This window comes from Corvus hawaiiensis, chromosome 6 (genome assembly GCF_020740725.1).
Source record: "Corvus hawaiiensis isolate bCorHaw1 chromosome 6, bCorHaw1.pri.cur, whole genome shotgun sequence".
Lineage (NCBI taxonomy): Eukaryota > Metazoa > Chordata > Aves > Passeriformes > Corvidae > Corvus > Corvus hawaiiensis.
In genome coordinates, this window is record NC_063218.1 from 6,582,946 (window position 1) to 6,603,202 (window position 20,257).

The following is a 20,257-nucleotide window of genomic DNA, read 5'->3' on the forward strand; positions in this document are numbered from 1 at the left end:
CCAAGCAAAGAACACTTCTGAAAAGGATCCAAAGGTAGATGAGCAGCTCAGCATGAAAATGGCTTTGGCAAAAAGTCACCTGCTCCTTGGACACATAACAGTAAGGACTGGGCTTGGAGAGGCTGAGCAATGGGCAATAACAAGGAATTAGCTGGAAACCCACCTGGCCACAATAATTGCTGCAGAAACTGGCTGGGGACCTGAGAGGCTGAAATCCAGGCCACCACAGCTTCATCCCTACTGCTGCCAATGAGCTGGATTAAAGGGCAGCTAAAACATCCATGTATCTGCCATCACCAGACCTCCAAATTCAGTCTAGACAGAGGTTTAAGGAGCTGAACTCATTTACTTTATCAAATGAAGGCGCAGTGATGAGCTGATTATATGTGTAAATGCCTTAGTGGGACTTTCTTAATACAGTGGGAGAAAAAGAGGTAAGAAGATGCCACTGCAAGAAGCCAAAGCCAGGCTAATTTGACACTTCTTTAATGCCAAAAGTGTAATGGAGAAGCACAAAAAATATTAAGTAATGTAGTGGATGCTCAGCCTCTTCTAAATCAATACTGGATGCCTCCCTGGAGGGGATAGTTTAGTTACACACAAGTTCATGGGTTCAGCAGAGGAGCAACTTAGTGAAGTGGAATGCCCTGTGTTAGACAGATCAGACTTTTAAACTCCACTACGTTTTAAATTTGGCTGATGAGTGTTCAGTTTTCTACATACAAAGTGTATCCATCTACAAACAGTTGCTGCTTTAAAGATCAGCTTCCAGTTTAATTCAATTTCTCACAGGGTTAGATTTGATTTCAATGGGATTTCATTTTCATTGCACATTAAACTTCCAGAAACTTGCAGACAGTTAATGTGCATTGGTGGGTTGCTGCTGGAGCACACAAAGGGCTCCAAAGGCTGTATCAGATTCAGAAAAAAAAATACTTCATTTCTGTGAGGGAAACTAAACAACCCTGGATATGGAAATTCCCTCTTCTTCATCATGGTGGGTCTCAAGCAGTAGCAAAGCAAGAAATGATACAGAGGGGGAAGGGGGAGTGAAAATAAGGCCTTGGAGCACCACTCCTGAAAGTGAAGAAACAACTCCCTCTGTGACTATTCAGCCTGTGCAGTGTCTGCAGAAAGTGCCAGCAGCACGTCACTGAAGACATAACAGGGACGAGTAACAGGGATGCTTGTCCTGCAGGAACAGGAAAAAAGCAACCTTGGAAGGTCTTCCTGGTTACTGGCAAGCTGTGCCTATCCCACATCTATGGTTTCAAATACTATCTAAAATAGTTTTTCATCTAAATATTGTCTAACTATCTAAATACTAAGAGAGACTATCTCTCAGCATCATTGCACTGAGTTGTCTGCTCTTGACACTTGAGAACCCACCTGGTGTCCTGGCAAATGACCACTTCTCTTGTCATCCCCCCACACCAAAGTCCTTTCTCCCAGCCCAGGAGTCCCTGGATGCTGCACTCTAGAGCCAGGGGAGAATGGAGAAATGGAGGTGATCTCCTTGCTACCTGGAAGGCAGTGGAATTGCAGATCACAGCAAAAGGAAACAGCATGAGAACAAGTGGGTCTCTCTTGCAATGAGACCCTTGTTATTACAGCCACAGAAAGTGCAATCAAAACACGTTAAGGATATCCAAATTGTAACCTATTAAATTACTGTGATGGATTACTGTCAAGGTGATGTACTCAACAGGGTACACTGTGCTTCAGCTAAAGGTAGAAACCTTATTTTCATGCTATAATCCCTCCACCCACTTCTTCTATTATCACCAGGATTGATACCCCCTCAAGGAAAAAAAAGTTCCCATGTGCAACTAGTTACATATGCTTAATAACTTGCAGTTATTAAAGATAAAAAAGGACCAGAATTATAGGCTTAGCAAGGATTAGCAAGCCATAAGTGCGTATTTCTGCAACTACTACACTTTTTATAGCTCTGTCACACTCTGAGATAGAGTTGTATCATTATATAGAGTTATATAACCATAAAGAGTTATATCACTGGAAGCATTACAGCATTGTCCCAGACAGACTTGATTATCAAAGTCTGGCTCTATCAAGTGAAAAGGAAAAAAAAACCAAAAAGCAACTTCAGGATCCTGCTGTGCCATCACCTGATCCCATCTGTTAACAGCACACAGTCCTGAGTTGCAGGGGGCTCATTAACACAACTTTGCATCCTGATTCAACATCCCATCAGTATTCACTAGAATTTCCCCATCACTCCAGATGTGACAAGCCTGATATTTAACTCCACAGAGACTCCAGATAACCAGGGAGAATCCTACCAAAAAAAACCATTCTAGGTTTACCTAAAGGCCACATTTTTTCTTCACTGATGATAACAAAGGGAATAAAAACATTGCACAACTAAGTGAAACACCACTGTTATGGAGTCTTTTTTTTTTCTATACTTAAACTTTCTGTTCGATAGAATCTAGAGCACTCCTGGCTTCAAATGGTGTTAACATTTTAAGTGGCCCCATTCACCCTCCTAATAGTTAGGGCCCAGAAAAATGGCTTCATTTTTTCCCTGACAAATAAACATGAGATTATTACCACTGTGTATCCTTGGAGGAATTTAAAGTCTTCAGATGTTTTTAAAAGGCCATTGGGTAAAGACAGAATAAAAGCTCAGCAAGCTGATAAAAGCATCCAACTGTGAACCGACAATGGTACAAACATTAAAAAAAAAGATTCTTTGGGTTTTATTTGCTTGAAGAAAATACATAATGCAATCTTTCATATGCTTGTAGTGGCCTTCCCCCTCTGCTGTGCATGGCCTCAAGCCAGGACACCTGGGGATCTGGCCCTCTGCCACCAGGTGGGACCTGCTGCTTGCTACAGAATCCAGATCAGACAAATATTCCCATTAGCAAAGAGGAGCAGGAGAAGGAAAGAAGGAGAGATCAGACAAACACAGCACAGCTTCTCCACCAGAAAATAAGGCACTGGCCCAGTGACCACCAAGGGCATCCATCGCCTCCTGCCTCATCACAAATTCTCACATCTCTTCTTCTTCCACACTGCCCCCATCCACAGCTCATCCAGCCACTGGCTCAGGAGCTGGGGCACTATAAACCAAAAACCAAACCAATGGAGGGTGTTTTCTCTTCCCTGCAGACCTGCACAGCTGCCAGAGGCACCTTCACCCAGGAGGGAACACATCAACCAGGCCGCTGATCCTTCCTTCCCTTATCATTTTTGCTGCTTCTGCTGGAGCTGCTGGGGGGTTTTGACACTTCTGACTTGTTAGACACTTTTAAAAGTAATTTTCCACAGCACCTTTTGGTCACTGTTACATTGCCATACATCATAGGTCTCCCACGCATCACCCAGCAATAATAGATCCGAGCACGAGTAACAAGAAAACAAGTCAGTCCAATCTTTAGTGTCCACTGCCTGTACCCTCTCAGAAAACAAGGGTTTTGATCTCTGTCACTGTATTTTATGAGAGGAAGGTAGCTTTTAAATATCCCTTTTCTCCAGTCTTGCTTACAGTCCAGTAAGTTTCAACAGCTTTCTGGTCTGCAGCAAATTCACAGCCTCCTGGGTGAGCCTGGGGAAAATTTTCATTACTTTTACTCCCTCTGGCAAGCAAAGCCCCCTCCTCCTTCCTTCTTCCTCCTCCTCCTCCTCGTTTCAGCATTAACAGAGCAAGTGGTGAGCACACAGGTAAGCAGAAACAGATACCATCTGTCACAGTGTCCCTCTGAGTCCCTCTGCTCACGCGGGGCTTGTCCCCGTGAAGTCAGTTGCATTTTTGGCACTCAAAAAACATGTTTTTAGGCCCACATCGGAAAAAAAAAACCCTACCCTGGCAATGTGCTTTGTAGTAAGACAACTGCTTCATTTGTCTGTCCTGTTTTCACAAACCTGACAAGCTGCTCGACACTTTTGGGCAGATCTGCATCCTCAGCACCACTCCCTGTCCCCCAAACCTGCTGTTCCCTGGCAAGGTCTCCACGAGATGCCAACCCCACGGCAGCCACTGCAAGCAGATCTGGCCAACCCAACCAGGTATTTCCAGGAATGGGGACGTGCAGACACTCTGCAGGGTAGATACACCCATTGGCATGATTTAAATACCTCACAGAGTGTGATACACTGAAGCTTCACAACAAAGCAATACACCTTTGAACAGTGCAGAACGTTTTGGTATGGAGAGGTTATTGCATAATAGCATCAATATTTTATTTCTGCTGAATTTTTTATCTCAAATTTACTGCTCCTGTAAGTAATACACAGTAACTCATCTGCACCATAGTTACTTATGTATTATGTATTGCATGGTCCTGGCAGAATTTCTGAAGAAATATCCTTCTCTTAAAAAGGAAAAAAAAAAAAAAAAAAATAGCCCTTTCAATGGCAAATCCCAGCACTCAACAGCAGTACTTTATTGAAACCCTTTTTCACAAGGCTTTAAAAATTCTCCACTAAATTTTAACATCTATGTTTACAAATCTCATAATTCAAAAAGAAAGTGGCCTGGCAGCTTCTGAGCGCATTGTAATGTTATCTGCAGGGACACTGAATTATGTATCTCTCATAGCACCATGTCTGACACAAAACCACTGTGATCCCAGTGCCATGAGATCCCAGAGATCCACACAGCTGAGGCAAAGAGGGTAATGCAACAGTGCTGTTTTCCCACCCCTGTAGTAAAGTGGTGCAAATATTTGAATATGATTTCCTTACATCAAGGATGCACAAGACAAACTTTAATTTATGCAAAAGCAGAAGAAAAATCGGGTCAGTGGTTTGTAATTACGAGGTTTGTTGGAGGCACTGATCAATGCTAATCAATGCTCTAATCAAAGCACCCTGAGCAGATTCTTAAGGCTCCAATCCTATGCTTCTAATGCACTTGGGAGATGTGGCTGTGCTGCCTCTGCGATGTTCTGTTTGAGTTTTGGGGTTTTTAGGGTATGACTTTAACTGATGTAAGCACTCTCTAGACACAGAGCCAGACCTCTCTGGCTGCTGAGGGCAGTATTTTGTGATGTCCATCATTAGTACCTGGCATTTTAACTAATGGTGCCATTCACTGCACAGCAGCAGCACACAAGTCACGCATTTCACTGCTATTGCTCTTTCCCATAGGAACATATATTCCTATTCTGGATGCCACATGGGTTCTGTTCCTCCTCAGCCACAAGATGGGGAGGGGAAGAGCTCAGCCCCTGGAGCACATCCCTACTCCCCAGGGGAGGCAGCTCAGTTTGGAACTCCCAGGCTGAGGATCCACGGGAAGCAACAGTCATCGTTTCTGCATCTGAGAGACACCTTCAGAACGTTTTCTCTGTCCTGCTGCAGTCAAACACTCCTCAGTGCAGCTCAGTCCTGTGGGAAGTGGGGCAGAGCCAGGTAAAGTCGGCTTTGGGAGCTGGTTCCATGTCAGATACATCTTGGTTCCCCCAGAAAGCATCAAAATAGGAAACCAGATTCTTGCAAAAACTGGCTTTTCCTTGATGAGCTCACACTATGTAATACATACACTGCAGCAAGGAGCCAGTCCCATGCCTTCAGATACCTATAAAGTCTTTTTAATTAACTGGTATTTAGCCTAAAAAATTCAGATTATTTCCAGGCAGAAAAATTCCACATTATGGAGCTGAAAGTGAAACAAAGAACATTTGCAGGTTGCTAGCTAAATTGTAGAGGCAGTAAAGTTTATGATGGCTGAGAAGGTATTCCTATATCAGGATCTTATAATTTTATGGATAATACTCTCTAGACAAAAAAAAATTGTCATATTTAGTGTCAGCTCGGAGGGGAGCCTTTCGTTTTAAGTCTGCCTTTATAAACTGACTTTTCTGTTATCCAAACACTTGTAATAAGTGCTATCTAGATATTAAGAAATTACTTGAAACGTTGTTTGCATTCAAATGACACGAACTTTTATGCTAAGGAAGATGGCTTGGAGCACACCAGCTTGGAGTGAGATATCAAGCCCCCTTCAAGCGTGAAGGGAAAAACATAGTAAAGAATTAATCATCAGGAGGCAGCTTCCAAGAGATGTGGATAACGTCCTTCTTTATGTAAGCATGCATTGTTTCACCCAAAGCAATACACATGTAAACCTGACACAAGACACGTGTCTTGTAACTAAAGCAGAGGATGATGCTGCCAGGTCCTCTGTACCTTTCCCCACCAATTTCTCCCGCAAGGCTGCAGGCCTGGCCATGGGCTGTGCAGGGACAAGAGCATTTCAACAAAATCCTCCCCTGCAACTGATAAGTAACAAGCACAATGCCCGCTGCCATGCAGTCATCACTCCTGAGCAGTAATAAATGACTCAAGCAGGCTCTTTCTTTTGCATTTCACATCCAAGAGGAAAGAAATATCAGTATCTCATCACAAGGAGCTGGAATTATTTTTTTCCTTAAAAGATGACACCTGTCCCATAACAGAAAGATCTCCCAAAACAACATAACATCCAAACCACTCAAAACCACGTAATTTTTAGAAAGTGCCAGCTGTAGTGATGATGAAGTGAATTACAAAGAAAAAGGAAGGCTTGTGACTCTAGAAAAAGACTGGTAGGAAATTTCCAATCATGGTAATTTATCTTTTTTTTTTTTTAATAATTTAGGAGAGTGGAATTGAAACTCTGACAGGTCATGAAACATTTCCTCAGTTCAAGACACAGATCACAGACATGGCACATCCCTGTGACAGGTCTGAGCTCAAGCATGTACTTCTATCATTTACAAAAAATAACAACGTATTTCATGTTTACCTTTTGTTGAATCATCTTCGATCGGTTGTTTGAATAAAGTGATATCCTTAAAAGTGCACAAGAACAAAACCACTTTTTCATGCTCATTTCTTATAGGTGCAATTTGCATGTAGAACCAAACTGGGGTTCCTGGAGCAGAGAAAAAAGTGACATTGGAATGTGGTGTAGCAGAAACTCTCCCAAGCCCGTAACATTTATACATTATTACAACACACACATAGGTTAGGAGTGTATCTCAGCATTTCTGCATCTTCCAGAGCTTTTCATTTTACTTCCTCCAAGGAAAACAACATATTCCCATTTTTACAGCTTCATTTATCTAACTGGATGACAAGCAGAGACAGGAGGCTATATAAAACTTCATTCTGAAATAAAATACATTGCTCTTCCCCTCTTGCTCTTGTTTTTTCCCAGCATGTCTCACAAACTTAGGTCTGAAAGGTAGAAAGGCAAGAAAAAAAATGGGTGGATGGTATCTTTGATCCCTTCTTTACATAATACAGAGCTATCAAATCCAAAAATGATGGGCTATACTGTGAAGTGCTTCAAATTTTATGTGACTACATTATTTAAGAGGACCTGAGTTGGATTCTCAATGTTGTATCAGGACAAATCAGATTTGATTTCTTTTTTGTGTTTCAGGTCACACCTCCACCTCCTCACTGCCCTGCCCAGTGCAGCACTCTCCCAGCACAGTTATCTCTACCAAACTTCTGAAATGAAACCAAGTATTTTTCAAATCCTACCACTCATCAAATAAACAGCCAAAAAAAGCCCTCGGTGTTGGAGCAGTCAGCTTGGGTTTTGGTACATCTCCCCTGTTTGCAGAGGGCTTCTCCAGGCTGACACACACGTGGCAGTCCCCTACACGCATGCAGGTGTGCTCCATAAGGGGTGAAATCCTAGAACACTTGGAGCAATTTTCTTAGAAACACCCTGTTCCCCTGCAGGGCTGTGAATGTCAGACATTCTCCATCCAGCCAAGCTCCGTGTCCCTCCCTCCCAAACGAGCACCTACACGCGCTGCACGACAAATGCCCTCACAGCCAGCTAATTACCTCTGGGATTTGATGTGCTTTCAGCCAGTTGACAGAATGGCTTTTCTCCTGAGCTGACTGAGAGCTGGCACATTGACACAAGCCTCTTGCCCACTGTTATCCCACAAAGGCACCGCCGGCCCCCCTAAATCTCCTCTAATGCAGCAGGTCTGGGAGCTGTGCCAGGAACTGCAGGATGGATCCCAGAGGGCAGAGAAAACCATTTGGGCTAGGAAGTACTGTGGGGAAGGTTAAAACCCACAAGGGTTTATTGAAATTCAACTGGGATTAAACCAGTAACTCACTACGAGTAAACTGGAGAAGTGGGAGAGATGTGGGACTGCTTTTTGTGATAATTCCAAAGCCATTATGCTGATTACTTGATTATCTTAATTCCCAGTTGCTAACCCAAGACAAAAGACTTTTGTAACTACTAAAACAGAGTGCTGCAGCTCTCTGGAGAAATAACTTGCACTTATACCTGGGAATCCACTGGCACCCTTTGAGAAGCTCAGAAAGCAAGTAGACAAAACACCGTGTACAAGGGTGCTGACAAAAATCAGACAGAGGCAAGGTGGCTACTGCTGTAGAAGCAGCAAAACGGGAGAAAGCAGGCAAAGAGGTTTCCTGAGTATTACCACATATATATTCATATAGAGACAGAGACATGCATATACACATATACATACATACATATATATATATGTATATTCATGCATGCCTAATGTGGTTGGTGAATAGTCGTGTGGACTATTCACAGGTAAGGACTATGTAACAAGGGAATGCAGAAAAGCAGATGAGAGTTGTAGCAAGCTTTCAGGTCTGAAGCTGGACCTCTGGGTTAAAACACCAAGGGGAGTGTGAAGCCAGTGGAACAGATGCTGGCAGAGAACACCAGCCCTTAAAGATCATCTCTGGAACACAGGAGAGAAGGATGGGAAAGCAACCTGAAAACCTCAAGATCTCCCTCTGCCAAAAGCAAAAGGGAATGGGTAAAGGAAAAAAAAAAAAACCACATTGTGCCACATTATCAAAAATACACAGCACACCTGGACCTGCAGTTTGAAAATGTGGGTGGAAGGGTGCTCTGAAGGCACTGCAGGCCTCATGTAGGTGATAAACAGAAGTCCTTCCATAGAGTAACCACCTACACTCTGCAGAAGTACATTCATACCAACAGATAACTAATCTTTATTTCCTTCTCTGCTCCAATATTCAGCCTGGAGGGTAAGCAGGCAGTTTCTTGAAGGACCATCTTCCACAAGGCTCAGAGTATGACAATGGAAGCAAACCCTGAGCACACCTGCTGCTGAGCTGGAGCCAAGAGGTGAGCCTATTAGCATCAGTGAGAGGTTGAGGTTCTGGGCTTCGGGTGATGGAGAAGAAAGCTGACAACAGATGTCATGGATGGGAAGTGACTCAAGCCCAGAGAGAAATACTGAGTAATTTTCCCTTAAGTCGTCCTGTAATCCTGCATAACTTATGGAAAGGGTAGGCTTGGAGATCTGGGCAAAGGTGAAGATTTTATTATGGCAACTGCAGCTCAATAAATCTCTGCAGCATCATCAAGCTCCAGCAGACAATCCATAACCCAAAGCAAAATCATCTGCCTTGTTATGGGAAAGTCACCAAGAAAAGACTCCTCTCTTTTTATGCATAAATAAAATAGAAAGGAATTTAATTCAGGCCCATTCTAGAGCAAGAGCTGCTCCAGCACTTAGTAAGAGAAGCCAGGGTTGGGGAGAGCACAGGGTCTCTGGGATCCCCTCTGGAAACCACATGGACACAGGGCATGGGAGTGCTGGGCACCACCACCAGCAAAGATATCCAATATGAGATTGTCCCAGGAAATTCCCCTGATGTGAGGGGGCATCCAGGTGACCTGTACAGGAAACGGGAAGAGAAGCAGAAGATCTGTAGAACAGACACATCCATATCCTTAGGAACCAAAAAGAGGTCATTTGGAGGGCTCCCCTGGGCACCTGCAGGAACAGCTGGACTTCAGAGCTGCTCTGGCTTCTCTCTTTAATTAGCAACTTGGCTAAAATGCCTTGATGCAGGCAGAACTGGAGAACTCTAAAGGCATTTCCCGCTATTTTAGTGCCCTCACAGGAAGATTTAGTCTAAAAAGGAAAAACAGAGGTGAAGCATAAGAGGAGGTGTCCAAGATGCTCCCTCCAATGTCATGAAAGGTTTAGTTAAGTTTGCAGTGAAATGGGGCAGTCAGCCAGAGGGAGCTCTTTTCTGAGACGCAACATTCCCTTCCCTCAACCACAGCATGCAGGGAAAAGCTCTGGTAATCCCATGCCAGCATCAAAGTCCACCCAGGGGGAAGCATGGCCTCAGATTCTGGGCTCTAGGCAGGTGAACCTGGGGGAAAGATCCCCAGCCCCACAGGACCTGTACCCTGTACAGGGCATTGAGAGCCAAACTGAAGAGAACATCTCCATCAGGATCGGTGTTGGACTGCTGTTGGCCACCAACCCAGTCAACTGGACTAATTCTGCTCAGCGCAGAAGAAGCAGCTTTTCTGGAGCACGTTTCATCTGAGTTTTGGCTTTCTACCTTGGGAAGATGGTCTGTGCTAGTGGAGAAGGCAGTTCACTTCCACTGACAACAACAGGAATTGCAGCCATCAGCTCAGCAGATCTGCCCACCCTGCACAAGTCCAGCGTGAGGCCACACAACAGCATGGATTGTGCTCAGAATGTGCTCTAAGGTCGATAAGCCAGTCCTGCCCAGGACAGAAAATGCGACTGGAATGGCTCGTGGTTAAGACAAATGAGGAAAATCCCTGGTTCTGGTGACCTCCTGCAAACCCAATGCCACCAAGAAGAAGGAACACAGGCCCTGAATCTCATTAAGCTGTGAAAGTCTCTGGTTTTCTAACTAATCCCTGGGCTATGTGCCAGGCTTAGTACTCTCAGCAGAGCTCGTACACGTTGGTTTACACACCACAGAGGCATCTCAACACTGCTGGGAGCAGCCACTCAAGGCAACCAGGGCCTGGGTTCTCACTTGTGGAGACATGGGGGAGTTTCCTGAGGGATGTGGGGGAACCTCATTCAGGATTTCTTTTCACTTAACCCAGTCGGTTTCCCTTCAGGGAAACAATCCTCAAAACTAAATATATTTTTGAAAGAAGGAGTCAGACTAGAGACAGCAGAGAACAACTACTATTCTTGGCAATCTGAATGCTTGGCCTGAAAAGAGATCTCTCTTCTTGAGCTGTGGCAACCAAAATACCTGTTTCTTCTCCAAATCTTGCCCCAAATTTACCCATATGTCAAAATGAAAATTTATTTCAGTCTATTACATGCTTTAAATATGCTTTATCACTCCCAGCACCACACACAAATATATATACATACGGTTTTTCTTGTAGAGGAGAATTTCAAAGCAGTTTGACTCATAGTTGTCAAAAGTCTGTCTGACTTTCTCAATGGTCTTCTTGTCTGTCAGTTCACCATACATAAAACTGAAAAAAAAAAAAAATTCTCTTTTTTTCTAGACAAGCAGCAACATCGTTACAGTCACCTTAAATAGCAAAAGCATTGAAGATGCTAGAAACTGTCATTTACCAAGGTAATTATGATTTACACTCCATTTAAATATTTAGAGTGTCACAAGGACACCTACAATAGTGAGTAACCATGACCACCTTCTTACTGTAAATGACTGCAAATAAATCCACCAAAATGCTTCATTAAGTGCTTTACTGAGTATGTCTTTAAGGATATATGGTTAGAAAAAGAGCTGACAGCTTATGAAACCATTCTCAACACAGCTGCAGGCCATGGTAGTATTGCTGTCAAAACAGAGAAAATTGAACAGAACCTCTAAAATCTCCCAAATTTTCTTCAATCCTCCTGAAAATCCTTCTGGAGGAGGAATGTCAGCTACTACAGGTAAAGGCTGTTGGCTGAACCAATGGCTGCAAATCTAATCTTGTCAAGATGCATCTGGGACAGTAAGATAATTGGAATTCTTTTACTAAATACCAATACAAATAGACATAGGATTTAAACAATGAGGAGCACTGACTGCAATGTGTAGCTATGTCTGCACCACTACCAAACAACCAAATTCATCCCCATTTTCCTTACTGTATACTGCATTTCTTTAATAGTTCACTGGAAAATACTAAAAAGCTTTTGGAGACTCATCCCTCTCCAGGCTGAGAATATAAAAATGTAATTTTAACTCTGCTATTTCTTGCCACTTGACCATCTCATCTTTGCATTCTTTTCCAGGTCAGACCTCCAGCTGGTGTAAGCAAACCCAGCCCCCTGACCTTACTTTTGACAGCCTTTGCAAGGAAACAGCCAGGCTTTTATTGTCATTCTCCCCTGGATTAAAAATAAGTGAAGGCTGCTCTCTGCAAATGCCCAATTACAGAACTGAAAGAAAATGGAATATCAAATAAAAGCTTTCAGACACTTGGATGAATATACTTTTAATTGATCAGACTTTTTTCCCCCCCCTATTCTCTTTGTTCACAAACAGTTTGAGCCTCAGCTGAAACCTTCAACAGACAACCCTGAGAATATGAAAGGGAAAAGCTATCAGTGCCTCTGTGGTTTCAGTGCAGCTTCTCTTATTGATCAACAGACCTCCAAAGGTTCAATAAATATTTATTTTACATCTACTGCTCTGAAAGAAACAATAAAACAACACAGTGGTTAGTGGCTCAGCAAGCATTAAAGTACTCAATGAAGGCCAGACCATGAATCTTTCCACAGCCAGCCCAGGGAGGCAATGGAGCTGCTCCCACAACAAAGTGCTGCCTGGTCTGGGTGATGGAGGCATCACAGTGGCTGCAACATCTGGATGTCACTACAGGTGCCTCCTCACTGGTAACACAGGCACAGACATGGATTAGATTGGATATTAGGAAAAATATCACTGGAACAGGCTGCCCAGGGATGCTGTGGGATCGCCACCTCGGAAGTGTTCAAAAACACGTGGATGTGGCACTTGGGAACATGGCTCGGTAGTGGTTGGTCTCCATGATCTCAAGAGGTCTTTACCAACCTAAATGGTTCTGTGATTCTATAAATGGTGTGGCAAAACTGTCACCTTTGGGACAGCACTGCAAAGGAGACGCCACTACAGCAGCTGATGTCAGGAAATGGTTTTACCCAGGCACGAGGCTTCATTAATGTGCTGATTATCATTACCATGCACAGCTGTCTTGAGGACACACAGAACACAGCCTACTGCTCATTTTCAAATGACCTGCCTTTCTTTCCCCACTTCAGCTGATAACCTTTTATACATTTACATGAGACGACAACAAAAAGAGTTTAATATTTTTATTATTTTTTTAATCTATGCCTTTTTTAATGCACTGATGTACCTCTTTTTTTATTTTTGAGACTTAAAACAATGCTTCTCATAGGCCTGAAGGAAAAAATAGCAGGAATTTGTTGAAGTGCTTGATTTTACATGACTTCTAATACAGAAAGTCATCATTAATTAGTGTTAAAATGACAAATCCTATTTGATGATGAGAGGTGGATGGTACCAGTTAGTGCTGCAGAACATGATCAATCAACTTTATGTTTTAAATTACAGGCAGCTTATTGTTGCAGTAAACCTGTAATGCTCAAATCTCATGTTATATTCACACATAAAGAGACATTTTTAAAGGCTTCTGGAACAATAAAAACATTTTTCAGAAGGCAATTTTTAACAGCACCAAAGGAACCTCCGAGCCTTTCACTGTACAAGTTATATAAGATTTTTTGCTTATCACAAGTTTAATTTAATTTAGTCTGTCCTATTTTGTACACATGGAGGGACTCCTACTTCTTCAGTCAATCTTTTTCTGCCTCGTTTTTTTTTTTTTTTTTTTTTGTTATTTAGTGCTTGTCAAATCCCTTGAGTGCAAACTGTACAAGACATAAATATCAAAACCACTCCGCTACTGGGAATCTTACTACATAGAAAACACACTTATCAAAGAGAAGCAAGACTTGCTGAAATACACAGAGAAAGGCACGATTTTAGATATTTTCTCCACCTCTAAAACAGACCAGTTGTCATTTAAGATGCCTGGGCTCCTGCTTCCCTCTTAAAGCATGTCTTGGCACAGAAAAGCCTCATCTGAAGTTTCACATTGTGCTCCTCTGTCCTTTGCCAGGATGTAGAGCAGCAGCATCAGAGCAGGACTGGGTTTGCAGGGCAGTAACAGCTGTTGGAGAGGAATTATCCAGGAAAAGTGAAGCACAGAAGGCATCCAACCCTACACCGAATTTACAGCTCTCTTCATGCAGAAGCATTCAGGGCATCAATTACAAGACACAAACATCCACCTGGGAGGAACAGTAAATACAGATACACATCAATAGCTTCAAAACTCTGCAAGGTGAAGAGCAGACACCATTTCTGAGGTGCAGCTCTGTGGGTCCCACTGGCATCTTCAGTGGGGCTTCTTTGCACAGCTTTGGCACTGCAAGGACACCTTCTCACACACAAAAATCAGGCCACAGAGGTGCCATCCCAGCACCAAATCTAACTATTTTCAAGTCCAGCTCTACCCACCACACATAATCCCATTTCTTTGAGCACAGTGGGAGTTTTGCCATTAGCTTCACTGGAGCCAGGATTTCCCTTGCAGACTGTTTTTTTAATCCCACTTGTCAGGGCAGTAAATCAAAACAAAGGAGGGCAGCAATGCTGACCAAGTGTTTCAGTGAAAACAGTAGCTGTGAAAATCTCATGTGAAGGGAAAGGCAAGCCCAGCAAAGCCTGGAGGGAATGCCAAGTGTCAAATGGCACGGTAGGTCCTCTAATCAGCCACCCAAAGGGTGCCTGCTCTTCCAAAGGCATGATAAAACCACAGAGCTTAACTGAAAAGCAGCAATATTTAGAAAACACTGATATAACTTGCATTAAACTGCATTTTCGTGTTTGTCAACTGTTTAGTCTTTCAATGTGTTCATGAAGACACACATGGTAATGTCCGTGGACAACTGGGCATGAAACCAGTGGTTTTCCTGGATGCTGGCTGACCTACTGACACACCTCCAGGCAGGGTTTTTTTGGTTAAATGGAGGTTAGAGGTGTCTCAGTCACAGATGCCCCATTCCTCCTGGACTGCCAGCTCACTTTCACCTGGCAGAGCAGATGAAAGTTCTTCCACCTAAAAATTCCATACATTTTAGCACTCACTTATACCAATTATTCTATACATCAGCCCAAGCTACACATGCAATTTTGCCATGTGAGCTCAGGAAGAACACATATCAACTCCCATCACCCAATATAGCCTGACTTCTATGTACAATATACTTTTTATATAGTGCTTGTGAAACTAAGGAGACTGGCACTTGTACTGAGGGGTTTCTAAGCAATTTTCCTGCCAGTGGGAATATTGCTGCTGATTAAAAAGATGAGAGAAGTGCAAAATCAAATGAATTACCAGCCTGTCACACATCTAACTCATTGCCTGACCTGGAATAGAAATCACTCACACCTCCAGTGCCTTCAGTTGATCCACCCCTCCCCATGATCTGTATCAGGCAAGACCATCTCAGACTTAAAATCCCAGAATCACAGAATTATTTAGGTTGGGAAAGACCTTTAATATCATCAAATCCAACTGTTAACCCAACACTGCCAAGTCCATCACTAAACCATGTCCAGGAGTGCCACACCTACACGGCCTATGAACAGTCCCAACGTAGGGAATGGGGTGGGAAAGAGAATATAGTGAATACTCACTGGACCACCAGGAGAAAAGCATGGCTGAAAGATGATTTTGAGGCACTTACAGCCTGAGGCAAACCAACCAAACATTGCCATATTTATAAATTGTCCTTTATCACACTCATGATCAGTAATAAAAACAACTTGAACCAGGGGCTAGATTTACATCATTTGTATCTGTATATTTAATTTGGTTGGATTTTTGGCACTGAAAAGCAGACCCTTCCAAAACCTGCAATAAGGGTGTGGCACTACAGCACTCTTAGCTCAGAGCACTTGTCTTAGAGCAGTAAAGCAAACATTGCATATAAAGCAAATGTTATGTATAACATAACATAACATCATCTGGGCAAAACTGGACTGGGAGCCTGACTCAGAAAATACTATAAATAATAGCCCTAGATATAAAAAAAAACCTCCAGTGACATTCTGCTGAGTAGCCTAAGCAGGTACCATTGGCCTTTAAAACCAATCATCTCCATATGTCTCATCAGAGCTGCTCCAACTGCTCTGGAAGGCTACCTGTTCCACGTTAACCATGCTGAAAATCTGTCTAGCTCTCACTTAATCCAAAATCTGTCCAACTCTCTCACATCTGGAATGTCTCCTAACACGCAAGAAACATCACACAGCACATGTAACTCACAGAATCCCTCAATGGTTTGGCTTGGAAGGGACCTTAAAGATCATCTCATTCCAACACCCTGCCATGGGCAGGACACCTTCCACCTGATCAAGTTGCTCAAAGCCCCATCCAACCTGTTCAAGAGCCAGACACAACAGTGTTGGTCATGCTTTGAATGTAGAGAGGGCTCCCCTCAAAATCCAGAGGGGGGTGTCTAGAACGAAGATGAAAGAAAAAAAAATCTTTTCTACCAGTTCCATTTTCACAGTAATTCCTCCTCGATTTGTATGATTCACCTGAATGACCTGTTTGAATGTGGTCAAAACAGGATCCTTATAAATGGTAACAGGAGATTATCACATTCAAAACAAGCACGCAGATGGAATAAATCTTTTGGTCCACTCAATATTGGAAGCACACAAGCATCATTATGAGACAGGAACTGCTAAACCTTCGCTTCCTCAACAATTTCCTACAATCCCATTCTGTATTTGTAATTATTTTAATGTGCACAGGCTATAAAAGTGTTGGCTCACAGCAATCATAGACAGTTCAATACAGAGGATGGCAGAGAGCAGAGGGCAAAGTGTGTATGTATCTCCAGAGCAGCTGTGATAAGGCTGTTTCCTGCAGCCCCCCAGAGTGTATTGATGCTGTTGCTACTGTGTGAATGAATATTTCATTTCAACAACACGTGCCCATCTCCTGCCTCTTGCCCCTGGGAGGACACTTGGCTGCACACAGCAATCCTAGATCCCACTTCCTCCTCTTCCCTGCAGACGAGAGCAGTGACCACACATCAGCAGGTGTTGCTTTCTGGAGAAGGCAGTGACTGCCATCCAGGGACAGGCTTGCTGCCCACCCTGCTCCTGCCAGCTGAAGCATCAGCTGATCCCCAGTGTACAGCAGCATCATCTCCCAGAAATTATCACTGTAGATCACAGAATCACAGAACCACTGAATGATTTGGGTTGAAAGGGACCTTAAAGATACCTGGTTCCAAACCCCTGCCAAGGGCAGGGACACCTTCCACCAGACCAGGCTGCTCAAAGCCCCATCCAGCCTGGCATTGAACACTTCCAGATGTTCCGTCCTCTGTCCCCAGTGCTTGGAATGGGTCGCTCCCTGAAGGCAGAAAGGGAAAACCTACACAAACTTGTATCTCAGCCCTCCCTTCTTGCCTCTGTCCCTCATTTGCTTTGCTTACACACACATTCACATACATCAGGGAGCCAGTCCTTCCCCAAAAGCATCTCTTTTTAAAGGATGCAGCAGGCACAGCGCAAATGCACATCCAGCCACAAATCACAGCTGCTCGCTCCTGAAAAACCACCAATAAAAGAAAAAAGCCATAAAGCTGCAATGCTTAGAGTAAATATATCAGCAGCTTAATCACTCTCTTGGGAATAAAGATGCACTTTGTGCATTACTGGGCGCTGTGTGTGCTTAATAACAGGGGCCAGCGTGGGTTACAGAACAGCCCACTGCCTCCTGGCATGGTAACAGCAGAACTCAGAACAATCCAGCAGAAGTGCCTTTGAACTATATTACCTAAAACCTCACTCTGTTTACTGGACCATTAGCCAGAGTATATTCTCACCAATACGAGCCAGGATAAATTTCAAGGTGCTTTACCATGTATAAGTTCTGTATAAGTCGCCAGTTTCATCCATTTAAAGCCTGTTTTAAGACTTCAACATCTGCAAAACAATGCCTTTACATCGATCCTTTCTCCCAAAATCTCACCATTCTTCCCAGCAGATTAAAAGCTTTCAAGTGCACCAAGTGGCAGCAAACACACAGTGGGCATACCTGCAGGTGCTACTCTTCTGCATGACGTCAGCTCGGTGGTATCCAGAGAGTTTACAAAATCCGTCATTACTATAAACTACGGGCCAGTCCACAATCTGGGCGTTTCCCAACAAAAAACTGGATTCTGAAAGGACAAAGAGCAAAAGAGAGAAAGGGCTGTTGTCAGTGGCAAAGTACAATGAAATCCTCCTTGTGTTACACAGCAGATGCAGAGTTATTCGTGATAGTAACTTCTATCATGATGCTTCAGAGGGAACTGAAATCCAAATGGACATTGGAAAAGAATTTGTGATGAAATAGGGTAACTCCTGGTAATGCAAGTAGCTTCCTACACCCCAAAATACTGATAAAAGCACCAGTGCTTTAACAATTTAGAAAGCATTCATTTATTCACATCTGGGCGAGATACTATGTTTTATTTTTATTTAATACATATCTTGAAAGCAACATTAAATTAACTTGCAAACTGAGTTTTAAATGCTGAATTGTATGCGTGCCCAAAGCTGATGATGACTCTTTTGCTTGAGAGAAGTGATTTTTTCTTCCTGTCAGATCTGAGTGTGTTTTGCAGGACACAGCCAGCATCCCTGGGATGAGAGACAGAGTGCCAGGAACCGCTGGGGAAGGGTGAGTTGCACCCACCACATCTCATGGTACACCACATGCCACACCACATCTTAGAGTGTGGGTATTAAGTGGCCCACATGGAAATTTAGCACAATCTGGGAGCTCATAGGTGCCAAAGGGACTTCAGATGATTCAAAAGAGATAAAGGGCCTGCAAGAAATCTGGAGAGGGAATTTTTATAATGGCTCAAAGTGATAGGACAAGGGGGAATGGCTTCAGAATTACAGAGGGCAGCTTTAGATTAGATATTGGGAAAAAAGTCTTTACTGTGAGGATGCTGAGGCACTGGACCAAGTTACCCAGAGAAGCTGTGGATGCCCATCCATGGAATTTTCAAGGCCAGGTTGGATGGAGCTTTGAGCAACCTGGTCTAGTGGAAGGTGGTCTTTAAGGTCCCTTCCAACCCAAACCATTCTATGATTCTATGAATTTCAGTGGCAGCCAACCAAAAATACAAATAGGTGGGTTTGGCACATCCTGATAACATGCACCCATTGCTCTAAGTACAAAATATGGGCAGGGAGTATTTCTAGGAGGCTGAACTCAGGTTTAAATATCACTTTAATCATCTGTTCTTTCAGTCAGTGCCTACAGTTTGTATGCATGGACTGGCACCAACACATTATGAGTTAGTCCTAAAATAGTTTAATTCTTCCATCCCTGCTTTTAGCAAGGCATTTCCAAAGAAAGGAAATACCCATTTTGCTTAAACACAATGTTGTAGGGATTTTACGTTCATTGACACTGTAAACATTCATAATTTTGTTTTCAGAAATAATACTTTCACTTAGCAGAGGTTTTAAAATTGTAGTCCACAGTAATCTTCAGTGTTTTATTTATTTTTACTGGTAGTTTTCAATTTCATTTTGACTACAGCTATGGAACTATGTGGTCCCATTCACTAGTGATAAAACGCTTTAAAAATATAACTATTAACAATCATTGTTGCATAAAAATTATACGAAATGTTCCTTTCAGCAGTTCTTGTGGGGAAAAAAAATAAGGATATTTTTACAAATTTTCCTCATAATGGCCCAAGAATGGCTATGACAACAACAGACATTTATTCAGGTGTGCACATTGATTTTCACATAAAAGTGACACTGAGTTTGCATGAGCTACATATGCCCTACTCAGAGTGCTAATAACTGAGACTGGATTGTACATTCTGCAAATATTATTCGATTGAATAATGACCATGTACTAAAAAAAATAGTATTTCTTTTTTCTTTATAAGCATGAATTTTGAAAAAAAATAATCTGGAGATTATTGGATTTTCTACAGAAAAGCAGATTTTAAAATATTTTAAAGCCAGTCAATGGGAGGAATAGAAGTTTGGATTTTGTGAAATCTAACACTTTTAAGCTCAAGGCATTTATTCAGATCCATCACAAATATTCTTTAAGCCTAAATATCAACTTTAAAAATTTGCTTTCCTGCCCACAGGAAGATGTCCTTGCTACAAGCAGCAGGAGACATGGAGTAAAGCCTGAGCACTACATAAAATATCCCTGGATTCCCACAGCCCCTTCTGCTAGGACTCAGCCCAGCTCAAGGGACACCCTAAACCCCTGGGGACCAAAGGTTTGCTGGAGCTCATCCCACCGTACTGATGTTCCCCCCACACCGGCATCTCCTCTGATGCCTAAAGATTTTTTAGCTTTTTATATCTTTTCATATATTTG

General features: G+C 42.8%; 1 protein-coding gene across 1 annotated transcript in view; it reads right to left on the reverse strand.

Moving 5' to 3' along the window:
- Positions 1–20,257, reverse strand: part of KCNH5 (potassium voltage-gated channel subfamily H member 5) — a 162,978-nt gene that overhangs the window by 131,490 nt on the left and 11,231 nt on the right. Inside the window, exons 2-4 of the mRNA XM_048307320.1 lie at positions 17,945–18,068; positions 11,166–11,272; positions 6,758–6,886 (exon numbers count right to left, since the gene is read on the reverse strand). Of these exons, the coding sequence (XP_048163277.1) occupies positions 6,758–6,886; positions 11,166–11,272; positions 17,945–18,068 (360 nt within the window). The remainder of the gene's footprint in view (positions 1–6,757; positions 6,887–11,165; positions 11,273–17,944; positions 18,069–20,257) is intronic.